Below are 21802 nucleotides of genomic sequence, written 5' to 3'. Positions count from 1 at the left end.
AAGTTCTTGTGGGCAACTCTGGAGGCTAAAATTGGTTGCAGAGGGGTGTGTGCCCCCACCCTGCCCATGCCCCTTTTTTGCTAGCAGAGGCAGAGGCTGCTCCTTTACTATTTCCAGATTGGCCCTGCGGGCCAGACCTAAGTACCCTGTGGGCTGGATGTGGCCCACGGGCCTTGAGTTTGACACCCCTGTCCTAAGAAAGTTCTGTTTCTATTAGTTAGTCATTGATAAAACAAATCCAATGTTGAAAAGAATTGTTTCTTCCTTCTCCTTAATTTGAAATCTTTCTCTATTTCTACACATACTAATATTTTTTTTTATTACACTTTCATCTGTAAGGACCTCTGTTTTTCCACTGTTGTGCAATCACAATTCTGGCCGCAGTTTACACAGATAAAATTAAATATATATTTCCTTTGTTGTATTTTTCTGGTAAGATACTGAACACAAATATTTCTGGTTTTAAATCTATATGTTGTTTAACCATTTTTTCGAACCAAGTATGTATTTTTGTCCAATATATTTCTGGCTTTGTGCATGTCCACCACATATGAAAATACAAACCCAGTATCTGATTACATTTCCAACATTTAGCTATAGTATAACCAAAAATTTTATCCCATACTCAGTAGATAGCCATAGATTTTTTAAATTAATTTTCATCTGTTCCTATTAGTATCTGATGTAGTTCTGTTAGTTCTTTATAGAAACCATACATTTTAGTGTCTTTCTCATACCTTGATTGTATTTTTACATACGGCCACCATGCTAAATCAATCCCTTGACTTTTCAGTTCTTGGTTAGTTTTAAGTTCCCCCTTTTCATTTCAGTCTTTATATCTTGTAATTTTTTTCCAGATTGGCATTGTTGGATGTATTAGTGCCTCCAACATGGAAAGCCAGACTGGTATTTTCATATAATGTTTTCTTTAATTTTTGCCCATACTAATAATAAAGCATTTCTAATGTCTTTGAAAGTATCTGTATTTTGCTTTTCCCATACTATAAAAAGGCAAGCCACCCCAATTGCAAATCATGTCCCTCCAAAATCAATAACCTTGTCTATGTCTCAAATGTTAAAAACAAGAAAAAACATGTTTAAAATAAGAAAAAAGTCAAGGAAACAATAGGTCCTTTGCTGTGAAAGTGGCAAGAAGGTGACAAGCAACAGGGAGAAAGCAGAACTACTTAACTTGTTTTTTGCACCTGTCTTTATACAAAGGGAAAAAACAGTCCAACTTATCAAAAACAGCACCACAAAAAACAGATTAGGAAGACAAGTTAAAATAGGGAAGAAAATGATAAGTGAACACCTGTCTACCCTAGACGAGTTGAAATCAACAGGATGGATTATACCTCAAGGTTCTGAAAGAACTGGCAGACAAGATCTCAGAAACACTGAACTATATCTTTCAAAGATCCTGGAGCACCAGGGAACTGCCAGAGGACTGGAAAAGAGCAGATGTAGTTCCCATCTTCCAAAAAGAAAAAAAAATAGATCCAGGAAACTACAGACATATCACCCTGACCTCAATACTAGGGAAGATTCTGGAAAAGATAATCAAGCAACGAATCAGTAAACACCTAGAAGCAAACAAAGTAATAACCAAAAGCCAACATGGATTTGTTAAAAACGGATCATGCCAGGCTAATCTTATTGCATACTTTGACAAAGTAACAAAATTAGTTGACCAGAGGAATGCTGTTGATATAATTTACTTGGACTTCAGTAAGCAAAGTAAGATAAAGTAGATCATAACCTACTACTAGATAAAGTAGAAAAATGTGGGTTAGACAGCATCATTATCAGATGGATTCGTAATTGGCTGACCAACCACACTCAACGTGTAGTCCTCAATGGAACTGCATCTACATGGAGGGAAGCATACAGTGGAATACCCCAAGGCTCTGTTTTAGGCCCAGTACTCTTCAACATCTTAATCAATGACTTGGGCAAGGAGGTAGAGGAGGAGCTCATAAAATTTGCAGACGACACCAAGCTGGCAGGAATAGCCAACTGTCAGGCAACAGAACTTTTCCCATTCACTCAACTAGAATGAACTTCTGAAAATGTATCCAAAGTATCACAAAGGAATTCTTTATTGAGATGAGACAATTCCTGTAGGAGTTCAAAGCAGCGTCTGAGGTCTCAGGCATACAGGGATACATAAGGGAGTTTAGAACCCCTCCTTACCTCGATGTGTATTTAGTGAAACAAAAGCCAGTATGTTAATTCCTCCCCACCCCTCTTGTAAGGAATGATCTTTTCACAGTTTCCCAGAACATACCTAATTCCCCCCTTTTATAGAACGAACTATTCAAGAGATTCCCAAAGTACAATCTCACTGTGGAATTTTTATGACTTTCTCATCTCCTGGTTGTGCCTCTCAGAGGTGATGGTTCTGGCCATCTAGCTTTTTTCCCTCCATCGTATCATGTGTGGGTTATACAAATTCGATATAAGATTAAATATATTCAGGCTACATCAAGAAAGGATTTCTTTATCAGCCTCCCCCCCTTTTTTTTTCTTCTTCCACTGAAGAAATGACAGATACATGGATCTGACACCAACACTCAAGAAGATAGGCTTTAAGATACAGAAGGATCTTGACAGACTTGAACATTGGGCGCTATCTAACAAAATGAAATTCATTGATGAAAAAAATAAGGTTCTACATTTAGGCAAGAAAAATCAAATGCACAGGCACAGTACCTTGCTTAATAGTAGTAACTATGAGAGGGATCTCAGAATCCTAGTGGACAACCATTTAAATATGAGCCAACAGTGTGCAGCAACTGCCAAAAAAGCCAACACAGTTCTAGGCTGCATAAATACAGGGATAGAATCAAGATCACATGAAGTGTTATTACTATATACCTCGGTAAGGCCACACTTGGAATACTGCATTCAGTTTTGGTCGCTAGAATGTAAAAAAGATGTTGAGACTAGAAAGAGTGCAGAGAAGAGCAACAAAGATGATTAGGGGACTGGAGGCTAAAACATGAAGAACAGTTGCAGGAACTGGCTATGTCTAATCTAATGAAAAGAAGGACTAGGAGAGACATGATAGCAGTGTTCCAGTATCTCAGGGGCTGCCACAAAGACGAGGGTGTCAAACTATTCTCCAGAGCACCTGAGGGCAGAACAAGAAGTAATGGGTGGAAACTAATCAAGGAGAGAAGCAACTTAGAGCTAAAAAGAAATTTCTGATAGTTAGAATAATTAATCAGTGGAACAACTTGCCTCCAGAAGCTGTGAATGCTCCAACCCTGGAAGTTTTTAGAAAGCTGTTGAATAACCATTTGTATGAAGTGGTGTAGGGTTTCCTGTTTAAGCAGTGGTTGGACTAGAAGACTTCTCAGGTCCCTTCCAACTCTGTTATTCTATTCTATTCTATTCTATTCTATTCTATTCTATTCTATTCTATTCTATTCTATTCTATTCTATTTCATTCCATTCCATTCCATTCCATTCCATTCCATTCCATTCCATTCTATTCTAAATGTATCCATTCTTTTTCAGCCATGTAAGTACAGAGGCCCGGTAGTATAGCTCCAAGTCAGGCAACCAAAAAAACCCTTTGTTTTTAGAAGCTTGTAACATTTTTAAACTTATTCTTGCTTTTTTCCCTTGCCAAATTTATTTTGACATTATTTTATTTAACTCCTCAAAGTATTTTTTTTCCAGCTTTATCGGAATTGTTTGGAACAAAAATAGTAATCTTGGCAAGATATTCATTTTTATGGTAGCTATTCTTCCTATCAGTGATAGCTGCAAGTTTTTCTGCTTTTCTAGATCTAATTTGATTTGTTGCATTACTTACCCAAGCTGAGTAAGTTTCCACACAAGCCTTCAGTTCCAAATATATTTCTTACCAATGAAATATCTCTTACTAACAAAATGGACAAATCAAGGCTACAGACTGCAAAGACTGCTGTGTTTTGTTAATCACAGACTTCAATCACTCATTCCGGATGCAGCTGTTGGCTACATAGCTCACCGGCAGGACAGGAATATAGAATCTGGTAAGAGCAAAGGGAGAGGTTTAATCCTTTATGTGAACAAAACCTGGTGTGTCAATATAAAGACTATAGATAGCCACTGCTCCATGGACCTGGAGTATATGACTCTTAAATGTAGACCTATATATCTTCTACAGGAGTTCAACATGGTTTTGATTGCTGCAGTCTATATCCCACCTGATACCAATATTACCATAGCTTTGGGATTCTTGCACAACATCGTTAATAATCAGCAGAATAAGTATCCTGATGCTGTATATATTAAAGCGGGGGACTTTAATCAGGCTGATTTAAAAGCAATGCTCCCTAAATTATATCAGCATGTTAAATGTGCCACTAGAGGAGCAAACATATTGGACAAAGTATATATCAACATTAAACATGGCTACAGGGTTATACAATTACCACATTTGGGACAATCAGACCATATGTCACTGCTTTTAGCACCAGCATACATCCCCCTCAGGAGACAGGCTCTGCTTGTAATAAAGATGGTGAAATCTTGGCCAGAGGATGCTTCCCAACAATTTCAGGATTGCTTTGAGAACACAAATTGTGACATCTTACCCACTGACTTAGTGGAGCACACCAAGTGGAGCAAGTGACCAGTTTTAAGTTTTTGGGTGTTATCATAAAAGAGGACCTGACCTGGGATGCTCACATTGCAGCACTGGACAAAAGGGCCCAGCAGAGATTATACTACCTAAGACTTCTCAGAAAACAACAACTGAAAGAAAAATTGTTGGGGACAATTTACTGTTGCATTAAAGAGATTATTTTAACTTATTGCACCTGTGTATAGTTTGCCAATTGCACAGTGGCAGATAGGAAAGCGCTCCAGAGGGTTAACATCATTATCCAGAGGATCGTTGGTTGCCCTCTCCCCTCCTTGGAAGAGCTTTATAGCTCCCGCTGCCTTAAGGAAGCTCAAAACATTCTTAAAGATCCATCTCATCCTGGGCACCCTTTTTTGAACTATTACCATCTGGCAGATGGTACAGGACAATGAAAATAAGGACAAATAGGCTAAAAAACAGCTTCTCTCCCACTGCAGTAACTATATTGAATTCTACTACATACTGTAATACTAATGCAGTATCAGGTTCTCAATTCAATTGTATAGAATGTGAAGGATGTGTGTTTTTGTTTTATTTTTATAGTGTTCTTATGTATGATGTACACTGATGATGGCATTTACTTTCATTGTACAAAGTGCATTGACAATAAACTAAAGTAAACTAAAATTAGTTTAATATAGTTATCTTCCTTAATTGTTGCACATCTTGCTGTTAGTTGGATTCCTAAGTATTTTACTTTTTTAACTATCTGACTATCTATCTTCTTCGATTCTTTTTTCTGTTTATCTGTGATGTTTTTAATTAGTATTTTGGTTTTCTCTTTATTTTCAATATTCTTCTATAGTTTTTTATTAATTTTCATACCTTTTATTTCTATATCTTGTCTGATATTTCTATTTAACACTTCCAATGTCAATATAAATAGTAAAGGGGACAATGGGCATTCTTGTCTTGTGCCTTTCTTTGTCTTGAAATTCTCAGTCATGTCTCCATTTACCATCACTTTTGCAGTTTTTTTTTGAAACAAATTTTATTAATTTTAAAGACAAACAAAACATCATTAAACATTAAAAACATAAAACCTCTTTCCATTGTAAATCTTTACAGGGCAAATAAAACATTATTTTATACCCATAATTCTAATTTATCCCATTTCCATACTCTTATTCAATTACATTTCTTTTCTATATTTATCTATTTTATACTCATCATATTTGTATTTCCCTCTGACTTATTTACAATTATTCTCATCTGACATTCCTCCAAGGTTTTATTAACTCTCAATCAAACATAGACACACAAAACACAAAAACATAAAACTTCTTTTTAGAAAGTGGCTTGGCCCCAGATTACCTCTCTTTATATGGACTTCAATTAAATTCATGCTCATCTTATATACCATTACCTATCTTATTTACCATTCTATATCTTCTATATAACTTCTCCCCGCTTTTCACTCTTCTTAATTCTATTTTATTTATTTCATCTTACTTTAAATCATTATACTTGTATCTTTTGTCCATTCTTTTCCAATTATCCATTTATCTCATTCTCTATAATAAAAAAAAAGATTTCTCCTGGAATCACTACTCGAAGTATGATGCCTTTCTATCGATCCCCTAAATTGACATTTAAAATAACACCTAGATCCCAATCTGATTCTGCTTAGTACATTCTACCTACTAAATTTTAAGAAAAAGAGAGAATAGTAAATCTATAAAATAATTAAGTACATAATTAAATATTAAAATCTATCATTAAATCTTAAACATTTTAATATTTTAATTTATTAAATCTTATAACATTCCAATTGTCTATTTCAAAGACAGATGCTGCAATAATAAGTTTATAATAACATCAACACAATAGCCAATTAAACTCTATAATTAAACTAAATATTTTAAACGTTCCCTTTAATATTTTATTAAATCTTAAAATCTATCATTATTAAGCATTTTAATATTTTAATCTTTTATTAGATCTTATAAAATTCTAATTTTCTATTTCTAATACAAGTATTACAATGCTATCATATGTACTTTGCAGAATCTTTTTTTTTAATAAAAATTATACATTACCCTTTATCCCTAAAAATAATTTGCTTTTTCCCATCTTGTTTCATACCTTTGTGGCTTTTTTTCCCCTTTCCCCTTCCCTTCTTATCCCGCCTAGCCTTTTTACCACCCCCTCTCCTAACCACCGCCTTTTGAGCTTCCCCTCTCTGTTGTATTCCTCTTTTCTTTTGCTTTCTAACATTGTATTGATTTTGCATCTTATTTTTCTCTTTCTTGGGTGTTTTTCTAGGTCTTAAGTCCTTCATTTTCCTTCCTCTCTTTCTCTTTTCTTTCTTAATCAAACTTTTTGATTCATTAAAGATGGCTGCTGCTTCTTCTTCTTCTTCTTCTTCTTCTTCTTCTTCTTCTTCTTCTTCTTCTTCTTCTTCTTCTTCTTCTTCTTCTTCCTCTTCTTCTTCTCCTCCTCCTCCTCCTCCTCCTCCTCCTCCTCCTCCTCCTCCTCCTCCTCCTCCTCCTCCTCCATCTGTTGTTGTGTTTGCTGATAAATAGCAAGCGCCATTTCTGAAAAATTAAAGGCCTCTCCCAAAGCATCCTTGCCTTCTTTCTTTATTTTTCCATATTCCTTTCTTAGTTCATCAACAGGTAAAGCCATTATAAACCTTTTCTTCTTCTTTTTCTTTTTCCTCTTCTTCTTGTTAAAACAACCAAGATGTTTCAAAACTTAAAACAGTTCCCCAAAGTCCCAGAGTCATCAAGCAGTTCAAACAGAGCACAAAGTCCTTCCCTTTGCAGTTTCTCTTCCTGGGGTAATATCAATTAAAAGAAAAAACCCAGTCTGTATTTTAAAGCCTTATTACAATTAACTTCCAGTCTCAAAATCTTCAAGGCATCTCCTCCAACAAGATCTTAATATAAATTTTTTTTTAGTCCTCTCCCTTCCCACTTGTAACAAAGAGCTTTAAATTTTTACCTTCTATCAAAAAGCAGGTTTTTCAATGTCCATTAGTTAACTCCGTAGGAGAGGGAGAGTAAACTTTCCCTTTCAGCACTTCCATTTGCCGCTTTAAAAATCTCCTCTGGAAACAATGTATCGTTCAAAAAATCGTGGTTTTCAGGATGTTAAATGTATCTTAAGATCCCGGTTCAGCCAAAGAACTTTCACTTCAAAACTTTCTCCTTCTTCCTCCTGCACAATCTTGTCCAGCTGCCGGCTTCTTTGTGGCGGCCATTACAGACCGCCGCTCCACCGCCTTGAGAAAGGGGTTTTTGCCGGCTGGGGAGGGGGTCTGCGATACCCCCAAACCCCTATCCAGATCCCCCCTGTCTTCGGCTGCCTCTACGGGGCAGCCTTAACCTCCAGACCCGTCGGGATCGGAGGCACCAAGACAGCTAGCGCAACAGAGATCGCGCAGGATCGCAAATCCCTGCCGCCGCCGAAGCCTGGCAAACCGGAAGTCTCCACTTTTGCAGTTTGTTTAGATCATATTTAGATCCTTAATCATATTAATAAATCTTTCACCAAAGTCCATATACTTCAATTGTAATAGTATAAATTGCCAATTTACATTATCAAATGCTTTCCGCACATCTAAAAAGATCAGCACCATTTGTTTTTCAGGATGTACTTCATAGTACATGTTACAAATTTTAGTAAAATTTTCCTTGCTTTTTTGCCTACTTTACTACATCTATAATAAAGTTTTGCATCTACAAATGCATTAAAATCTCCTATCACACAAATATTTTCATAGTCCATTTCTATAATTTTCTTATGAATTGTTTTTGTAAAATTCTTGTTTCTTATTTGGTACATATATTGCTATCAAGACTATCTTTTTATGATTTATTGTTATCTTCACCATCAATATTCTCCCTTCTTCATCTATGTAAATTTGTCTGGAATTTATTGTTTTCTTAATATATAGAACCATCCCCCTTTTCTTTTGTTGTGCTAATGATGAATATAATTTCCCAATTTTGGAGTATTCCAGCAATTTCCTATGTTGTTTTTTAATGTGAACTTCTTTAGACAGATTAAATCTATTTTTAATTTTTGTAGTTTTGTAAAAAAAAAAATCATTTCAATAGGAGAGTTCAGTCCATTTATGTTAATTGACAATAACTCTAGTTCTTCTTCCATAATTTCATTTATAAATAGGTCTTGTCACCCTACAGGAGGCAGAACGATGTGGATAAATGGGGCTCCGTGAAATCCTGCTGATTTCTGCCTGCCAGGAGATCCTACAGAGCCAAAGTCATCCTGGAGGGGTAATGAACACAGAGGGGATACTCTATTGATTGCAAAGAGACAGCAATCTCCTTGTTTGATCCAGAGAAACCCTCAAACTGGTGGGAAGAAAAAGACATTATGGCCAGATCGAGGATGTGACAACCAACCAAAGAAGAAATGAATAAATGATCTGACAATAGTGTGGCTGATCTGGGTGAGATTTTTCCAACTTCTGTTGAGGAACTTTCCCCAGAATATCTTTTTTTTGTTGAAAGTGAAACTCAAGAGAGGAGGAGATGGAGTTTTTCCGCCGCTCCTCAAGAATACCAGTGATTAAGACTTGAGCTACTGACAGATCTGAAAAACAGAACTTTTACAGAGAAATAAATTTCAGATCTAGAAGAAAGACTGGACTGGCTGCTACCCCAACTGTTTTTAAAATATTAGAATATATTTTTAAATGATATTTTGGCTTGTGGAACCTTCAAATAGAGAATTCCAGACATTTTAGAAATTTGGAAGCAAAAGTGGAGAAACAGAGCAAGGACAACATCTAGTGGTGGGGAATAACATCATGAAAGTGAAAGGAATTTAATATTGAGACTGCTACAAATAAGCTTGCCTGAAATAAAGTAACACCTGCAAATTGTTTAAACTTGACATTTGGAAATAGAGAAAACACTGAAATACTGACAGTTTCTAAACCTTTGTGGATTATAAATATGCCTGGCAATATGAAATCTAGTCCATCAAGCCAAAGATCAATAGAAAGTCTGTTACAACAAGAAAAAATAAATACATTCCAAAAAGAAATGCAGACAATGTTTCAATCGCTATAAGAAGCCATGGCAAAAATCCATAATGAGATGAACAGTGAGGTGGGAGAGATGAAGAAAAAAATACAAAATATGGATTAAAAAATAGGTAACTTTCAGCAAATGATAGTTAAAAATGAACAAAGGATTAAGACAGTAGAAGAGAAATCTGAACCAGCAGAGAAAAAAGTGGATGAAGATGGACATGGCAAATCAAGAGCTAGAGGGAACCATTATAATGTTAGAAATAGAGAAGGCTGAGTATTTCCTGAGATTCCAGAACATTGAAGAAAAAAGGGGGGAAGATCTCACTGATATGATGGCAGATGCTGTTGGCAGATGCCTTACAAATGAATAAGCAGGAGATGCTGGTAGAGATTGATGAATTTATACGAGCTATGTGAGAAGATATAAACTCCCAAGAGAAGTACATGTGATGTTTGTTAAAAAAATAATAAGAGCTGAAATACTCAAAAAAGCAAGAGATGAACCATTGAAATACAAAGGGAAGGAAATTGTGGTCCTGAAACAGGTACCTAGAAGAGTAAGAGACCTATGGAAACAATACCAATTCCTCACAGGGCAGTTGATTAAATAAAATGTAAACTTCAGATGGTTGATATTTGAGGAAATATTAGTCACTTGGAACAACAAAAGATATAGATTAGACTTCCTAGTTAAAGCATATGAATTTTATGGTAACCACTTTGGTACAAATGAGGAACAAGAGAGAAGAGAGGAAGTAGAAGGTAGAAGACGAGGAATTAACAGGAGGGGAAAACACACAAAAAGAAGAAAGTGAAGAAGAAAAATGAGTAGAACGAGAAGGAATAAGAGCAAAGGAACATTGAGAAATAAGCTCAACTAGGATGGCATGTTGTGTCATCACTATTGTAGGAACTAAATTCATATACCATAATAAGCTTAATTGTAGAAAAATGTTACCATTTTACATTCTTATGTGGAAAAGCTTTGTTCCTGCCATATGCAGTTAAATATAGTGGAAGTCATGAAATATATTGAGAGTTGTGGGAGTTTGCATGAGTTTCTATTTGTCAAATATACAGCATTAGTTGATAAATTTCTATTTGTCAAAATATGCAGCATTAGTTGATTAATTGATCTAATTTGGATATGTCTATTTTTTGGACCCCAAAATAGGCACTAGAAGTTATTTTTGGGTAAACACGATTTCAGGTAAACTCCCTGGCACATGCACAAGAGGTGGCAAGTGCACGGGGAATGATGGTATCCAGGAGTAGCTGCAGCCCACTGCTTCCTTGGTCAGGACACTTGGGGGCTGCACAGCCTGTGCAGCACATGTGAGCAATTCAGATGAGCCACATGGAAAATTGAGAGTCGGGCTGGAGCAAACAGCCTTCCCACTGACTTAGTTTTCCCACAGCCCATGCTATGTGTCCAGATTGCTCACCTGTGGGCCACAGGAAAGCCAAGAGTCGATGGGTTGGAGCAGGCAGGTGGCCATGGGAGGCTCATCTTTGTGTCTGTCAGCTTGCTTGCAGCTGTGAAGTGCATCGGGATCTCCTGCCTTCCATCCTGTGCCTCTGTCTGTCTTCTGTTGCTGCTGCTGCACAAAGATAAGGCTTCCACAGTCAGCTGCCTACTGCAGCCTGACTTTCAGCTTTGCCATGGCCTGCACAGTGCATCTGGATTGCTGTGCTGTGCTGACCAGAGTGCGCTGACCAAGGGACCAGTGGAATGCAGCTGCTGCCAGATATCATTAGTCCACGTGTGCTTACCACCTCCTCTGCTAGCCACCCCTACCCCCTTCATTAGGGCTTAATTTGGTATAGGGCTTATATTAGGCGCACACCTAAAATCGAGGTAGGTTTTATTTTAGGGGTAGGTCTTATTTTTGGAGAAACAAAAATGTCTTTTGTTGCTTGACATCAAGATATCTTTTTCAACCAGAATTCACTTGTCTAATACAAATACTTTGGAGAAGTGCACTTGCAATTCTCCACTACAATGAGTAGAAGGACTAAATCTAGAAAGCTCTTCTGTCATGGCCATTGTGTTGAAAAACAGCCTTCTTCATGAAATTAAATTCCAATACTTTTGACTTTGCAGAAGCAAGTTAAAACAGTTCCAGGGGCTGTTTTTAATCGCTAATAGTTCAATCGGAATTGTTTATTATTGTGGGTAAAATGAGGATCCAGATTGATGGAGGCAATAGCTGATTCTATAAAGCACTTAGAGAGGGCTGTAAAGCCTTATATAAGTCTAAGTGCTATTGCTATTAGGATAGTCTAGTCTGCTATTTCCCAAACAGGAATTTTTGATAAATGTGATTCTCTCTATGTTGTTTTTTTTATTTGATGGTTAATTGGTGTTAATGTAAAAAGATTGAAAAAAAATCTAAGAAACGAAACATAATCTTAGCATATTTAAAACCATTAACTCTACTTTGTGGAACAGGACAATCTTCATTAATGAAGGATTAGGTGAGACAGGTTTATCTTACAAATACATTCACAAAAGTTAAAAGTGTCAAGATTTTATCTTGAAAAGTAATATAATAAGTAATATGATATAAAGTGTTGACTAGAATGGTTATAAATATAATTAAATAAGAAATGTATGATAATATTATACACACAAGATATATGTACCCAACTGACACACTGTAGAATCGGAAGATGGTTTTATTTTTTATTTTTGTTTTAAAAATAAAAAATAAAAAAAGATTTTATCTTTCAAAAAATCGTGGTTTTCAGGATGTTAGATGTATCTTAAGATCCCGGTTCAGCCAAAGAACTTTCACTTCAAAACTTTCTCCTTCTTCCTCCTGCACAGTCTTGTCCAGCTGCCAGCTTCTTTGTGGCGGCCATTACTGACCGCCGCTCCACTGCCTTGAGAGAAGAGGTTTTTGCCGGCTGGGGAGGGGGTCTGCAATACCCCCAAACCCCTATCCGATCCCCCCTGTCTTCGGCTGCCTCTACGGGGCAGCCTTATCCTCCAGACCCGTTGGGGTCGGAGGCACCAAGACGGCTAGTGCAACAGGGATCATGCAGGATCGCGAATCCCTGCCGCCGCCAAAGCCTGGCAAACCGGAAGTCCTGAAGTTTCCAGAGGAGATTTTTAAAGCGGCAAATGGAAGTGCTGAAAGGGAAAGTTTACTCTCCTTCCCTACGGAGTTAACAAATGGACATTGAAAAACCTTTTCTATACAAGGTAAAAATTTAAAGCTCTTTGTTACAAGTGGGAGGGGAAGAGGACAAAAAAAAAATTTATATTAAGATCTTGTTGGAGGAGATGCCTTGAAGATTTTGAGACTAGAAGTTAATTGCAATAAGGCTTTAAAATACAGACTGGTGTTTTTTTTTTTAATTGATATTACCCCAGTAAGAGAAAGTGCAAAGGGAAGAACTTTGTGCTCTGTTTGGACTGCTTGATGACTCTGGGACTTTGGGGAACTGTTTTAAGTTTTGAAACATGTTGGTTGTTTTAACAAGAAGAAGAGGAAAAAGAAAAAGAAGAAGAAAAGGTTTATAATGGCTATCTGTTGATGAACTAAGAAAGGAATATGGAAAAATAAAGAAAGAAGGCAAGGACGCTTTGGGAGAGGCCTTTAACTTTTTAGAAATGGCGCTTGCTATTTATCAGCAAGCACAACAACAGATGGAGGAGGAGGAGGAGGAGGAGGAGGAAGAAGAAGAAGAAGAAGAAGAAGAAGAAGAAGAAGAAGAAGAAGAAGAAGAAGAAGAAGAAGAAGAAGAAGAAGAAGAAGAAGAAGCAGCAGCCATCTTTAATGAATCAAAAAGTTTGATTGAGAAAGAAAAGAGAAAGAGAGAAAGGAAAATGAAGGACTTAAGACCTAAAAAAACACCCAAGAAAGAGAAAAATAAGATGCAAAATCAATAAAATGTTAGAAAACAAAAGAAAAGAGGAATACAACAGAGAGGGGAAGTTAAAAAGGCGGAGATTGGGGGTAAAAAGGTCAGGTGGGATAAGAAAGGAAGGGAAAAGGGGGTAAAAAGCCACAAAGGTATGAAACAAGATGGGAAAAAGCAAAAAAATTTTAGGGATAAAGGGTAATGTATAATTTTTATTAAAAAAAAGATTCTGCAAAGTACATATGATAGCATTGTAATACTTGTATTAGAAATAGAAAATTAGAATTTTATAAGATCTAATAAAAGATTAAAATATTAAAATGCTTAATAATGATAGATTTTAAGATTTAATAAAATATTAAAGGGAATGTTTAAAATATTTAGTTTAATTATAGAGCTTAATTGGCTATTGTGTTGATGTTATTATAAACTTATTATTGCAGCATCTGTCTTTGAAATAGACAATTGGAATGTTATAAGTTTTAATAAATTAAAATATTAAAATGTTTAAGATTTAATGATAGATTTTAATATTTAACTATGTACTTAATTATTTTATAGATTTACTATTCTCTCTTTTTCTTAAAATTTAGTAGGTAGAATGTACTAAGCAGAATCAGATTGGGATCTAGGTGTTATTTTAAATGTCAATTTAGGGGATCGATAGAAAGGCATCATACTTCGAGTAGTGATTCCAGGAGAAATCTTTTTTTTTATTATAGAGAATGAGATAAATGGATAATTGGAAAAGAATGGACAAAAGATACAAGTATAATGATTTAAAGTAAGATGAAATAAATAAAATAGAATTAAGAAGAGTGAAAAGGGGAGAAGTTATATAGAAGATATAGAATGGTAAATAAGATAGGTAATGGTATATAAGATGAGCATGAATTTAATTGAAGTCCGTATAAAGAGAGGTAATCTGGGGCCAAGCCACTTTCTAAAAAGAAGTTTTATGTTTTTGTGTTTTGTGTGTTTATGTTTGATTGAGAATTAATAAAACCTTGGAGGAATGTCAGATGAGAATAATTGTAAATAAGTCAGAGGGAAATACAAATATGATGAGTATAAAATAGATAAATATAGAAAAGAAATGTAATTGAATAAGAGTAAAGAGAAATAATGAGAAATTTGCTAAAAGATATTTATGTGTCCATATGGAAATGGGATAAATTAGAATTATGCTGCATAAAATAATGTTTTATCTGCCCTGTAAAGATTTACAATGGAAAGAGGTTTTATGTTTTCAATGTTTAATGATGTTTTGTTTGTCTTTAAAATTAATAAAATTTGTTGTTTTTTTTTAAAAAAGATTTTATCTTGAAAAGGATTCCCAATTGATTGCAACAAGTTATTGTAAATGTAAATGGGTTTTTATTTAATTTTATATGTTAAAATATCAGGAACTGTAATAGTTATAGTTAATATTTATGAATCTAATTTATATTCTCGTATTACATTTTAGGAATGTTTTCAACATATGAATGAGTAGATAAAATAAAATAGTAATAAGAGGAGATTTCAATGAAATATTGGATTCCCAAACTTCATAGAAATGCACCGGCATGAAAAAAAATCTCCAGTCATTTATGAGAGAAATAGTTAAGACTCATATGAACAATTTAATTTAACAGACCCTCACATTTGATATAGTCATCTTAAAAAGAATACACATTTTGTTCTGGTGTGCATTTTATAAGCTATTTCACTAAATGGCTCTAAATACAGATCAGTTGCCAAGCACCCAAAATACAGTCATGTGTTTGGTGTTGGGTCAAGTAGTTTTTTTAGGGTCTGACCTAACTGACCAGTCATAAGAATTATGTGTAATAATGGGCAAGTTGGGTTACAGTTGCTAGTTATTCCTCTAATATGTATTTAAACTATATTTAAATTTAAACTATATTAAACACTTAGTTTTTGTTAGCCTCTACTAACATCGTCAGAATGTTAAAACTACCATTGAAGAGATATTCGCCTTTATGTATCATTGATCAATTTAGCCATTGCGTGTGTAATAAGCCCATCCACCCGCCTCCCACCTGTGATTAGCTCTATCATTTTTACTTCAGACATGTTAATCAATGGAGGCTCAACTCCTATTGTTGACAGCATTCTATCCAACCCCCTCCACCACACCAACAGACCTCCACTTCACAGGCATATTTGATATATCAACCAGATTCATTTGTTTTTGTGCCCATAATCTTGTAATCAGCCCGGCTCATTCCTCATTGTCCATGTCTCATTCCTCATTGTCCATGGCAGCTCTGCTGGGCTCCTCTGCATTTGGCCCAGACTGGCTATGCCTCCATAGGATGAATCTACATACCCAAGAGGGGGAGTTCTGTCGGTCCCTGTTCCCCAATGGGAAGTGGTCTCTGCTCATCCTGCAGGATCTTTCCTGGTTCCTCAATACTTGGTAAGCCAGTGGCAGTTCAATGTGCCTATTGATGGAATTATTGTTGGAAAACCAGGCTTCTTTCAGTACATGTCCCCCTTTAATTGCATTATGGGCAACAACTTCACCCTCTTGAAAATTAAACATGATTGTGCTCCTTCATGTGTGTCCAGATCTGGGAATGCTGTTCTTTGTGCCAGACAGCTAATTCATGTTCATGCGCTCTAGTCTGTAACCGCTTAGCCATTTTCCCTATGTAGTTGCTTACACAGTTACTGCAGTTAATAAGGTAAACCACCAAGGATGCCTCCTCTTTGGGTAATGTTTCTTTTTGGCACATCATTTTCATTCTCAGGGTTTGATCTGGACATTTTTATTCCCAGGGTTTGGTGCACAAATTGCCACCTTGACCCCATGCACCAAAAGGATGAGTGCAGCAGTTTCGGATGGCCCCATATATATGGGAGCACCCTCCACACAAATGTTCCACTTGTATCTTCAATAGGCTGTTGGGCATTAGGTATAACACACTTTCAGATGAAGTCCAAAAAAATAACCATTGAGCTTACAGACCTGATAGAGATATGCCTGCTCCTTTGCTTTGGCCGTTAGTGTGCTGCAATGGGTGTCTACCCTATTGAACAGGGCCCGAATACAGCTGACTTTATGTGCAGTGGGATGGTTGCTCTCATTGTGTAAAATACGGTCTGTGCTCATGATTTTTGGATACAAGGCTCCCATCTGGGTTATGGATGACTAGCACATCAGGAAGGCCAGCATGTTATTGGTCTCCTTCTCCATCCTAAGTTCAATATCTGGGTATATGGAATTAAGGATTCTCATAAATCTGGTGTTATCTTGCTGTTTAATAATGGCAAATGTGTCATTGACATAACATGCCCAAAACCTGGACATGTATATTTTCATTGCCTCATATTCCAATTTCTGGAGGACCACCTTTGCAATCATTCCTGAGATCGGGGATCCCATAGGTGTACTCTTTGTTCATACCTATGGCCGTCAAATGTAAAGTAGGTCCTAAGGCAGAAATTCAACAGGAGATTGGCTAAGGGATTTGGGGTTTCACAAATCCTTCTCCAATAGGAGCTCCTTTATAGTTAGGGCCTCTAACTCCTGGGGAATGGATCTGAACAATGATATGACATCAAATGACACCATTGTCTCATCCTCCCCAACTTCCACTCCCTCCAACTGTTGCAGAAAGTCAGTAGAGAATCCCATGATGGTAGTGGTGCCTTCGATCAGATGTTGCAGTTGTCCATATAACCCAGAGGTGGGCAACTATGGCCCCTTTATGACTTGTGGACTTCAACTCCGAAAATTCCTGAGCTAGCATGGCTTGCTCAGGAATTCTGGGAGTTGAAGTCCATAATTCATAAAAGGGCCATAGTTGCCCACCCCTGATATAACCACTTGATTAAACCAGACATGGGAATGCCATGCAGGGAGACAATGGGGCACAGGGGTACCTCTGCCTTGTGGATCTTTGGTAACCCATAGATCCATGCTATGGCTGAGTCCCTTGGTTGAATTATTTTTAGATCGTCCTCTTCAACTTTCCCCAGCCTCTTAAGTTTATCGACTATGTTATTAATTTGGCTCTTAAGCAATGTCATGGAATCCTTATCCAGAAGTTGATAAGTGCTCCTGTCATTGAGGAGATCATAGACCTTCCTATTACAATCTGTTCTATCTATGACTACTGTCGCCCTGCCCTTATCTGCTGGCAGTACAACGATGGGATTATCCTTTCTCAGTTCCTGGAGGGCCAACATTTCAGGTATTGATAGAATGGCACTCTGCTTATGGCTGGTAAGGAGCCCTATCAGCCATTGTCTGATGGAATTTTTCACCTCTTCGATAACCTCGAGTCGGAAAATTATTGATTCGAGGGCCACAGCAAAATCAATTGGTTTGGCATCAGTCAAATTGTCAATGATGCATAAAGGCGAATATCTCTTCAATGGTAGATTTTACACTCTGATGATGTTAGCATAGGCTAGCGAAAGGTAAGTGGATAATATAGTTTAAGTTCCGGAGTTCATGATGTCTTCTCTTTTTTTTATAGAGACACCTGGAACTTGTTTTATTTATATATATATATATATAAATATCTCTCTCTCTGTGTATGTATGTATGTATATACATACATACATATATATATATATATATATTTGTGTGTGTGTGTGTATGTATATGTGTATATATACACACACTCGCACGAACACACATATATATGCACTATCTTTTCTACAAATTCTAGTAAATTATTATATATAATTAATGGACAGCACTGAACTTGATGAGTTGAGGACCATAGCAGGTAAGTTTTTATCTTGAATAGGAAGCTGAAACAATTTGCTTATTCTAAGTAATACTTCTTTCTTAATTTATTTTTCTTTTCTGATTGTTAACATTCAACAGAGTCCAGTCAAGATCAATCAGATTAGTCTTGATGAAAGTGGTGAGCACATGGGTGTCTGTTCTGAAGATGGAAAGGTATATCAAGAGCAAGTTTTTTTTTTCCTCTTTGTCTCTGAAGGTCCTTAATTGTTATTTTTCCAGACCACTGGAAGATCTGTGTACAGTGAAATACTATAATAACATTACCTTGGCGCATCTGCCTTACTACAAAACACACTTCAGAAAACTCATCATTAAAGTCAAATATATTCGGTTCAAATCTACTTTTGGAAAAGTAATTACAAAAAATGCCAATACTGTTACTGGTATTAAGCTGATTAACAGCTATGGCAGAGGCACATGTCACTGCAATTATTGCTGTGGTGCCAGTTATAGTTCACTGACTAGTCTGATGTTCCTGCAAGAATATATCTTAATGCTTCTTTGGTATAAATCCAGAAAATTGGATTCCTGTGTGCAAAATTTCTATGGACTGGTACTTTTTCATCCATATATATTTAAAAACTTTTATGTTTGCTACTTCTGGAATATTTTGATAAGCAGTCATCATCTATCAGGCTTTATAGTCAGAGAACTATTACAGCATTAAAGAAATGTGAAATCAATAACACATACACACACCCTGTTTCTTTTAAAAAATGTGGCACCCTCTGTCTCGACTGGGAACATACATCATTTTTGTGCACAGCCAACAATTACCCATGTTTTTCGGGAACAGAGAGCTGTGACATTTTAGTGATTTTGAGGATTGATATCTTCACTTATTAGAATGTCTTTATTTGTTTATTTTTAAGTGTGCAGCAGCCTTGACTAATAGTAATTCAGGGTGATAAAACTCTGCTATAATCTATTCAGATGCCTTTCCTTGAAATAACATTGCTTGTATATTGTGTACATTTGATACCACTCCTCAAGGTCTGACTGACTGAAGTGGTCCAGGCTTGTTTATTATTGAATTCTTTGGCAGGTCTGTACCAAATTAAACAACAACCTCACTGTACCTAGCTAAGCATATTTTAACAGTATTAAGTTTCAGATGTAGGTATATTACATGTGTAGCCATAGACCATTGCAAAAACTATACATTGTATGAGCTGCAGTGTAATCAAGCTAATTTTCACTTAATATTAATCATTTAAGAGAGAGAATTTCCATACATTAATTGTCATACCTTCAAATATTTGATCCATAACTTCAAGCTGAAAAAAAGACTACCACACATTAAGGGATCTGGGAAAAGGATCTGACAGCAAAATAGAGGTGGTATTCAGCAGGTTCTGACCAGTTCTGAAGAACTGGTAGCAGACATTTTGAGTAGTTCGGAGAACTGGCAAATACTACTTCTGACTGGCTCTGGCCCCACTATTCTCTGCCTCCCGAGTCCCAGCTGATCAGCTGGATCTTCTTTTGTTGCCCTGCACAGGAGAACAGAGCTGGAAAGCAGGTAGTGGGGTGGGGAAGGAATGGGATCAGTCAGTGGGGTGGGAATGGAGTGGGGAATGGAGATTTTAAAGTATCCTTCCCCTGCCATGCCCACCAAGCCATGTCCACAGAACCAGTAGTAAAAAAATTTAAATCCCACCACTGCAGCAAAACATTATTTTGTCCTCATCAGTTCCAACACTGAAAAAGCCCAAGATTCTATTCTTTTGTTAAAGGAATGATAGAATGCATAGTGTAACAAGGCAGATGTAAATTAATATTATATATTATGCCAAAACAAAGTATTATAGAACAGTCTGTCAAGTACAAATGTACATTCTAAGATGTGAATGAAAATGTCAAATCATGTACCTAACATAATTAAAAAGGCACAACAAAAAATGTTCTTTCTATGCCAATACAGAGAGCTCAGATTGTCCCAGAAGCTGCTGATGCAGTTCTACAGAGGAATTATTGAGTCTGTCATTTGTACTTCTATAAATGTCTGTTTTGGTATAACAACCAAACAGACTTCAGCAGATAGCTAGGTCTGAAGAAAAAACTATTGCAACCAACCTGCCTTCTAGTGAGAACCTGGGTCAGAAAGAGGACTGAGAAAATATCTACAGTACCTTCACATCCTGTTTCAGCTTCTCCCCTCAAGATGCCGCTACAGGACATTGCATGCCAAAAATACTAGACCACACTGTTTTTCCCCTCATTTCTTCACTCTGCTGAATACTTAACTTCCATAGTTCTGTCTTATGTCTGAGTATATTATCCATGTAGTTACAGCTATATTAATTGTATCTTTCTCATCTGTTCTATTCGTTTCTTTTAATATAAATTTTATTTGGGTTTTCACAAAAACATAATACAAATAAAACATCTTTTTTTGAGAATAGCATGATCCCGAGTTATCACTTCTTCATACAGACACAAACTCAATTTCATATTCATCTTTTGTGTTCTATTCCATATCTTATTACTATTTTAACATTTTCTCTATAATTTTTCCTGGCCCTTGGTTTTTTCAACTTTATTTTTAACTATCTCATATCTAAATTCAATTATTTATCTTTTTCTAAGTTTCAGTGTCTTTCCAATCATTATATTTATACTTTTGTCTCTCCTGTTTCAATTTCATATTATCTTTTCTCATTAAACAAATTTTCCCCTGTAGTTACTAATTGGAGTATGACACCTTTATATCTTTTAATTTTATCCATTCAACTCTTATTTAAACTTCAATTTACACGTGGAGCAAGAAGATCTGCTTGTAAGTTTCGACGTGGTTTCACTATTCACTCAAGTCCCAATAAAAGAAACTCTTGAAATCATCAAAAATAAATACCAACCAGCTAAACACCTCATGGAACTAACAGAACACTGCTTAACCAACATATACAAAGGACAACATATACAACATATACAAAGGACAAAGATACAAGCAAATTGAAGGAGCCCCTATGGGATCACCACTGTCACCCATCATTACAAACCTGTTCATGGAAGAATTTGAATCCAGAGTCCTGGCTAATGCCACCCACAAACCCAAACTATGGTTAAGATACATCGATGACACATTCGTGATTTGGCCCCATGGAAAAGAAAACCTAAACAATTTCCTAACACACCTAAACAGCACACACCCCAAAATCAAGTTCACCATGGAAGCGGAAACAAACAAACAACTACTGGAACGTTGCTGCAACTTTAAAAGCACAACTACAATGACGTGGGAAAATACCCTAGCAAAGCTGAATACCATACATGTAAGTACCCGCGAAAACTTAAGAAAACGTGTGTGTGTGTGTGTGTGTGTGTGTGTGAAGTTTTCACAGGTACTTACATGTATGGTATTCAGCTTTGTTCAGGTATTTTCCCACGTCATTATAGTTGTGCTTTTAAAGTTGTAGCAACATTTCGGCAGAATCTCATCTGCCATCATCAGGCTTCTGTATTGCATTCGTCTGTGAGTCAGACTTTCACAGCTGTTTCAGTTTTAAATTTG

The 21802-nt window shown here is 36.3% G+C and overlaps 2 protein-coding genes and 2 long non-coding RNA genes across 4 annotated transcripts in view; 2 read left to right on the top strand and 2 right to left on the bottom strand.

The window, feature by feature from the left end:
- Positions 1-6358, bottom strand: part of LOC148124067 (uncharacterized) — a 718603-nt gene extending 712245 nt beyond the window's left edge. The window contains exon 1 of the long non-coding RNA XR_015740479.1: positions 5879-6358. This is a non-coding gene — a long non-coding RNA (uncharacterized LOC148124067). The remainder of the gene's footprint in view (positions 1-5878) is intronic.
- Positions 1-21802, top strand: part of VPS41 (VPS41 subunit of HOPS complex) — a 197998-nt gene that overhangs the window by 79763 nt on the left and 96433 nt on the right. Inside the window, exon 5 of the mRNA XM_026702255.2 lies at positions 18367-18441. Coding sequence (XP_026558040.2) covers positions 18367-18441 — 75 coding nt within the window. The remainder of the gene's footprint in view (positions 1-18366; positions 18442-21802) is intronic.
- LOC148124062 (uncharacterized) overlaps positions 6940-21802 on the bottom strand; it is a 247060-nt gene continuing 232197 nt past the window's right edge. The window contains exon 2 of the mRNA XM_087918539.1: positions 6940-7399. Coding sequence (XP_087774665.1) covers positions 6953-7267 — 315 coding nt within the window. The 5' untranslated portion in view covers positions 7268-7399 and the 3' untranslated portion in view covers positions 6940-6952. The remainder of the gene's footprint in view (positions 7400-21802) is intronic.
- Positions 11361-14672, top strand: LOC148124066 (uncharacterized). Its single transcript, XR_015740478.1, has 2 exons — positions 11361-13996; positions 14042-14672. It is a non-coding gene; the product is annotated as an uncharacterized LOC148124066 (long non-coding RNA).

This window comes from Pseudonaja textilis, chromosome Z (genome assembly GCF_049901715.1).
Source record: "Pseudonaja textilis isolate UNSWEBS1 chromosome Z, rPseTex1.2, whole genome shotgun sequence".
NCBI classification, from domain to species: Eukaryota; Metazoa; Chordata; class Lepidosauria; order Squamata; family Elapidae; genus Pseudonaja; species Pseudonaja textilis.
This window is presented reverse-complemented; position numbering and strand designations above follow the sequence as displayed.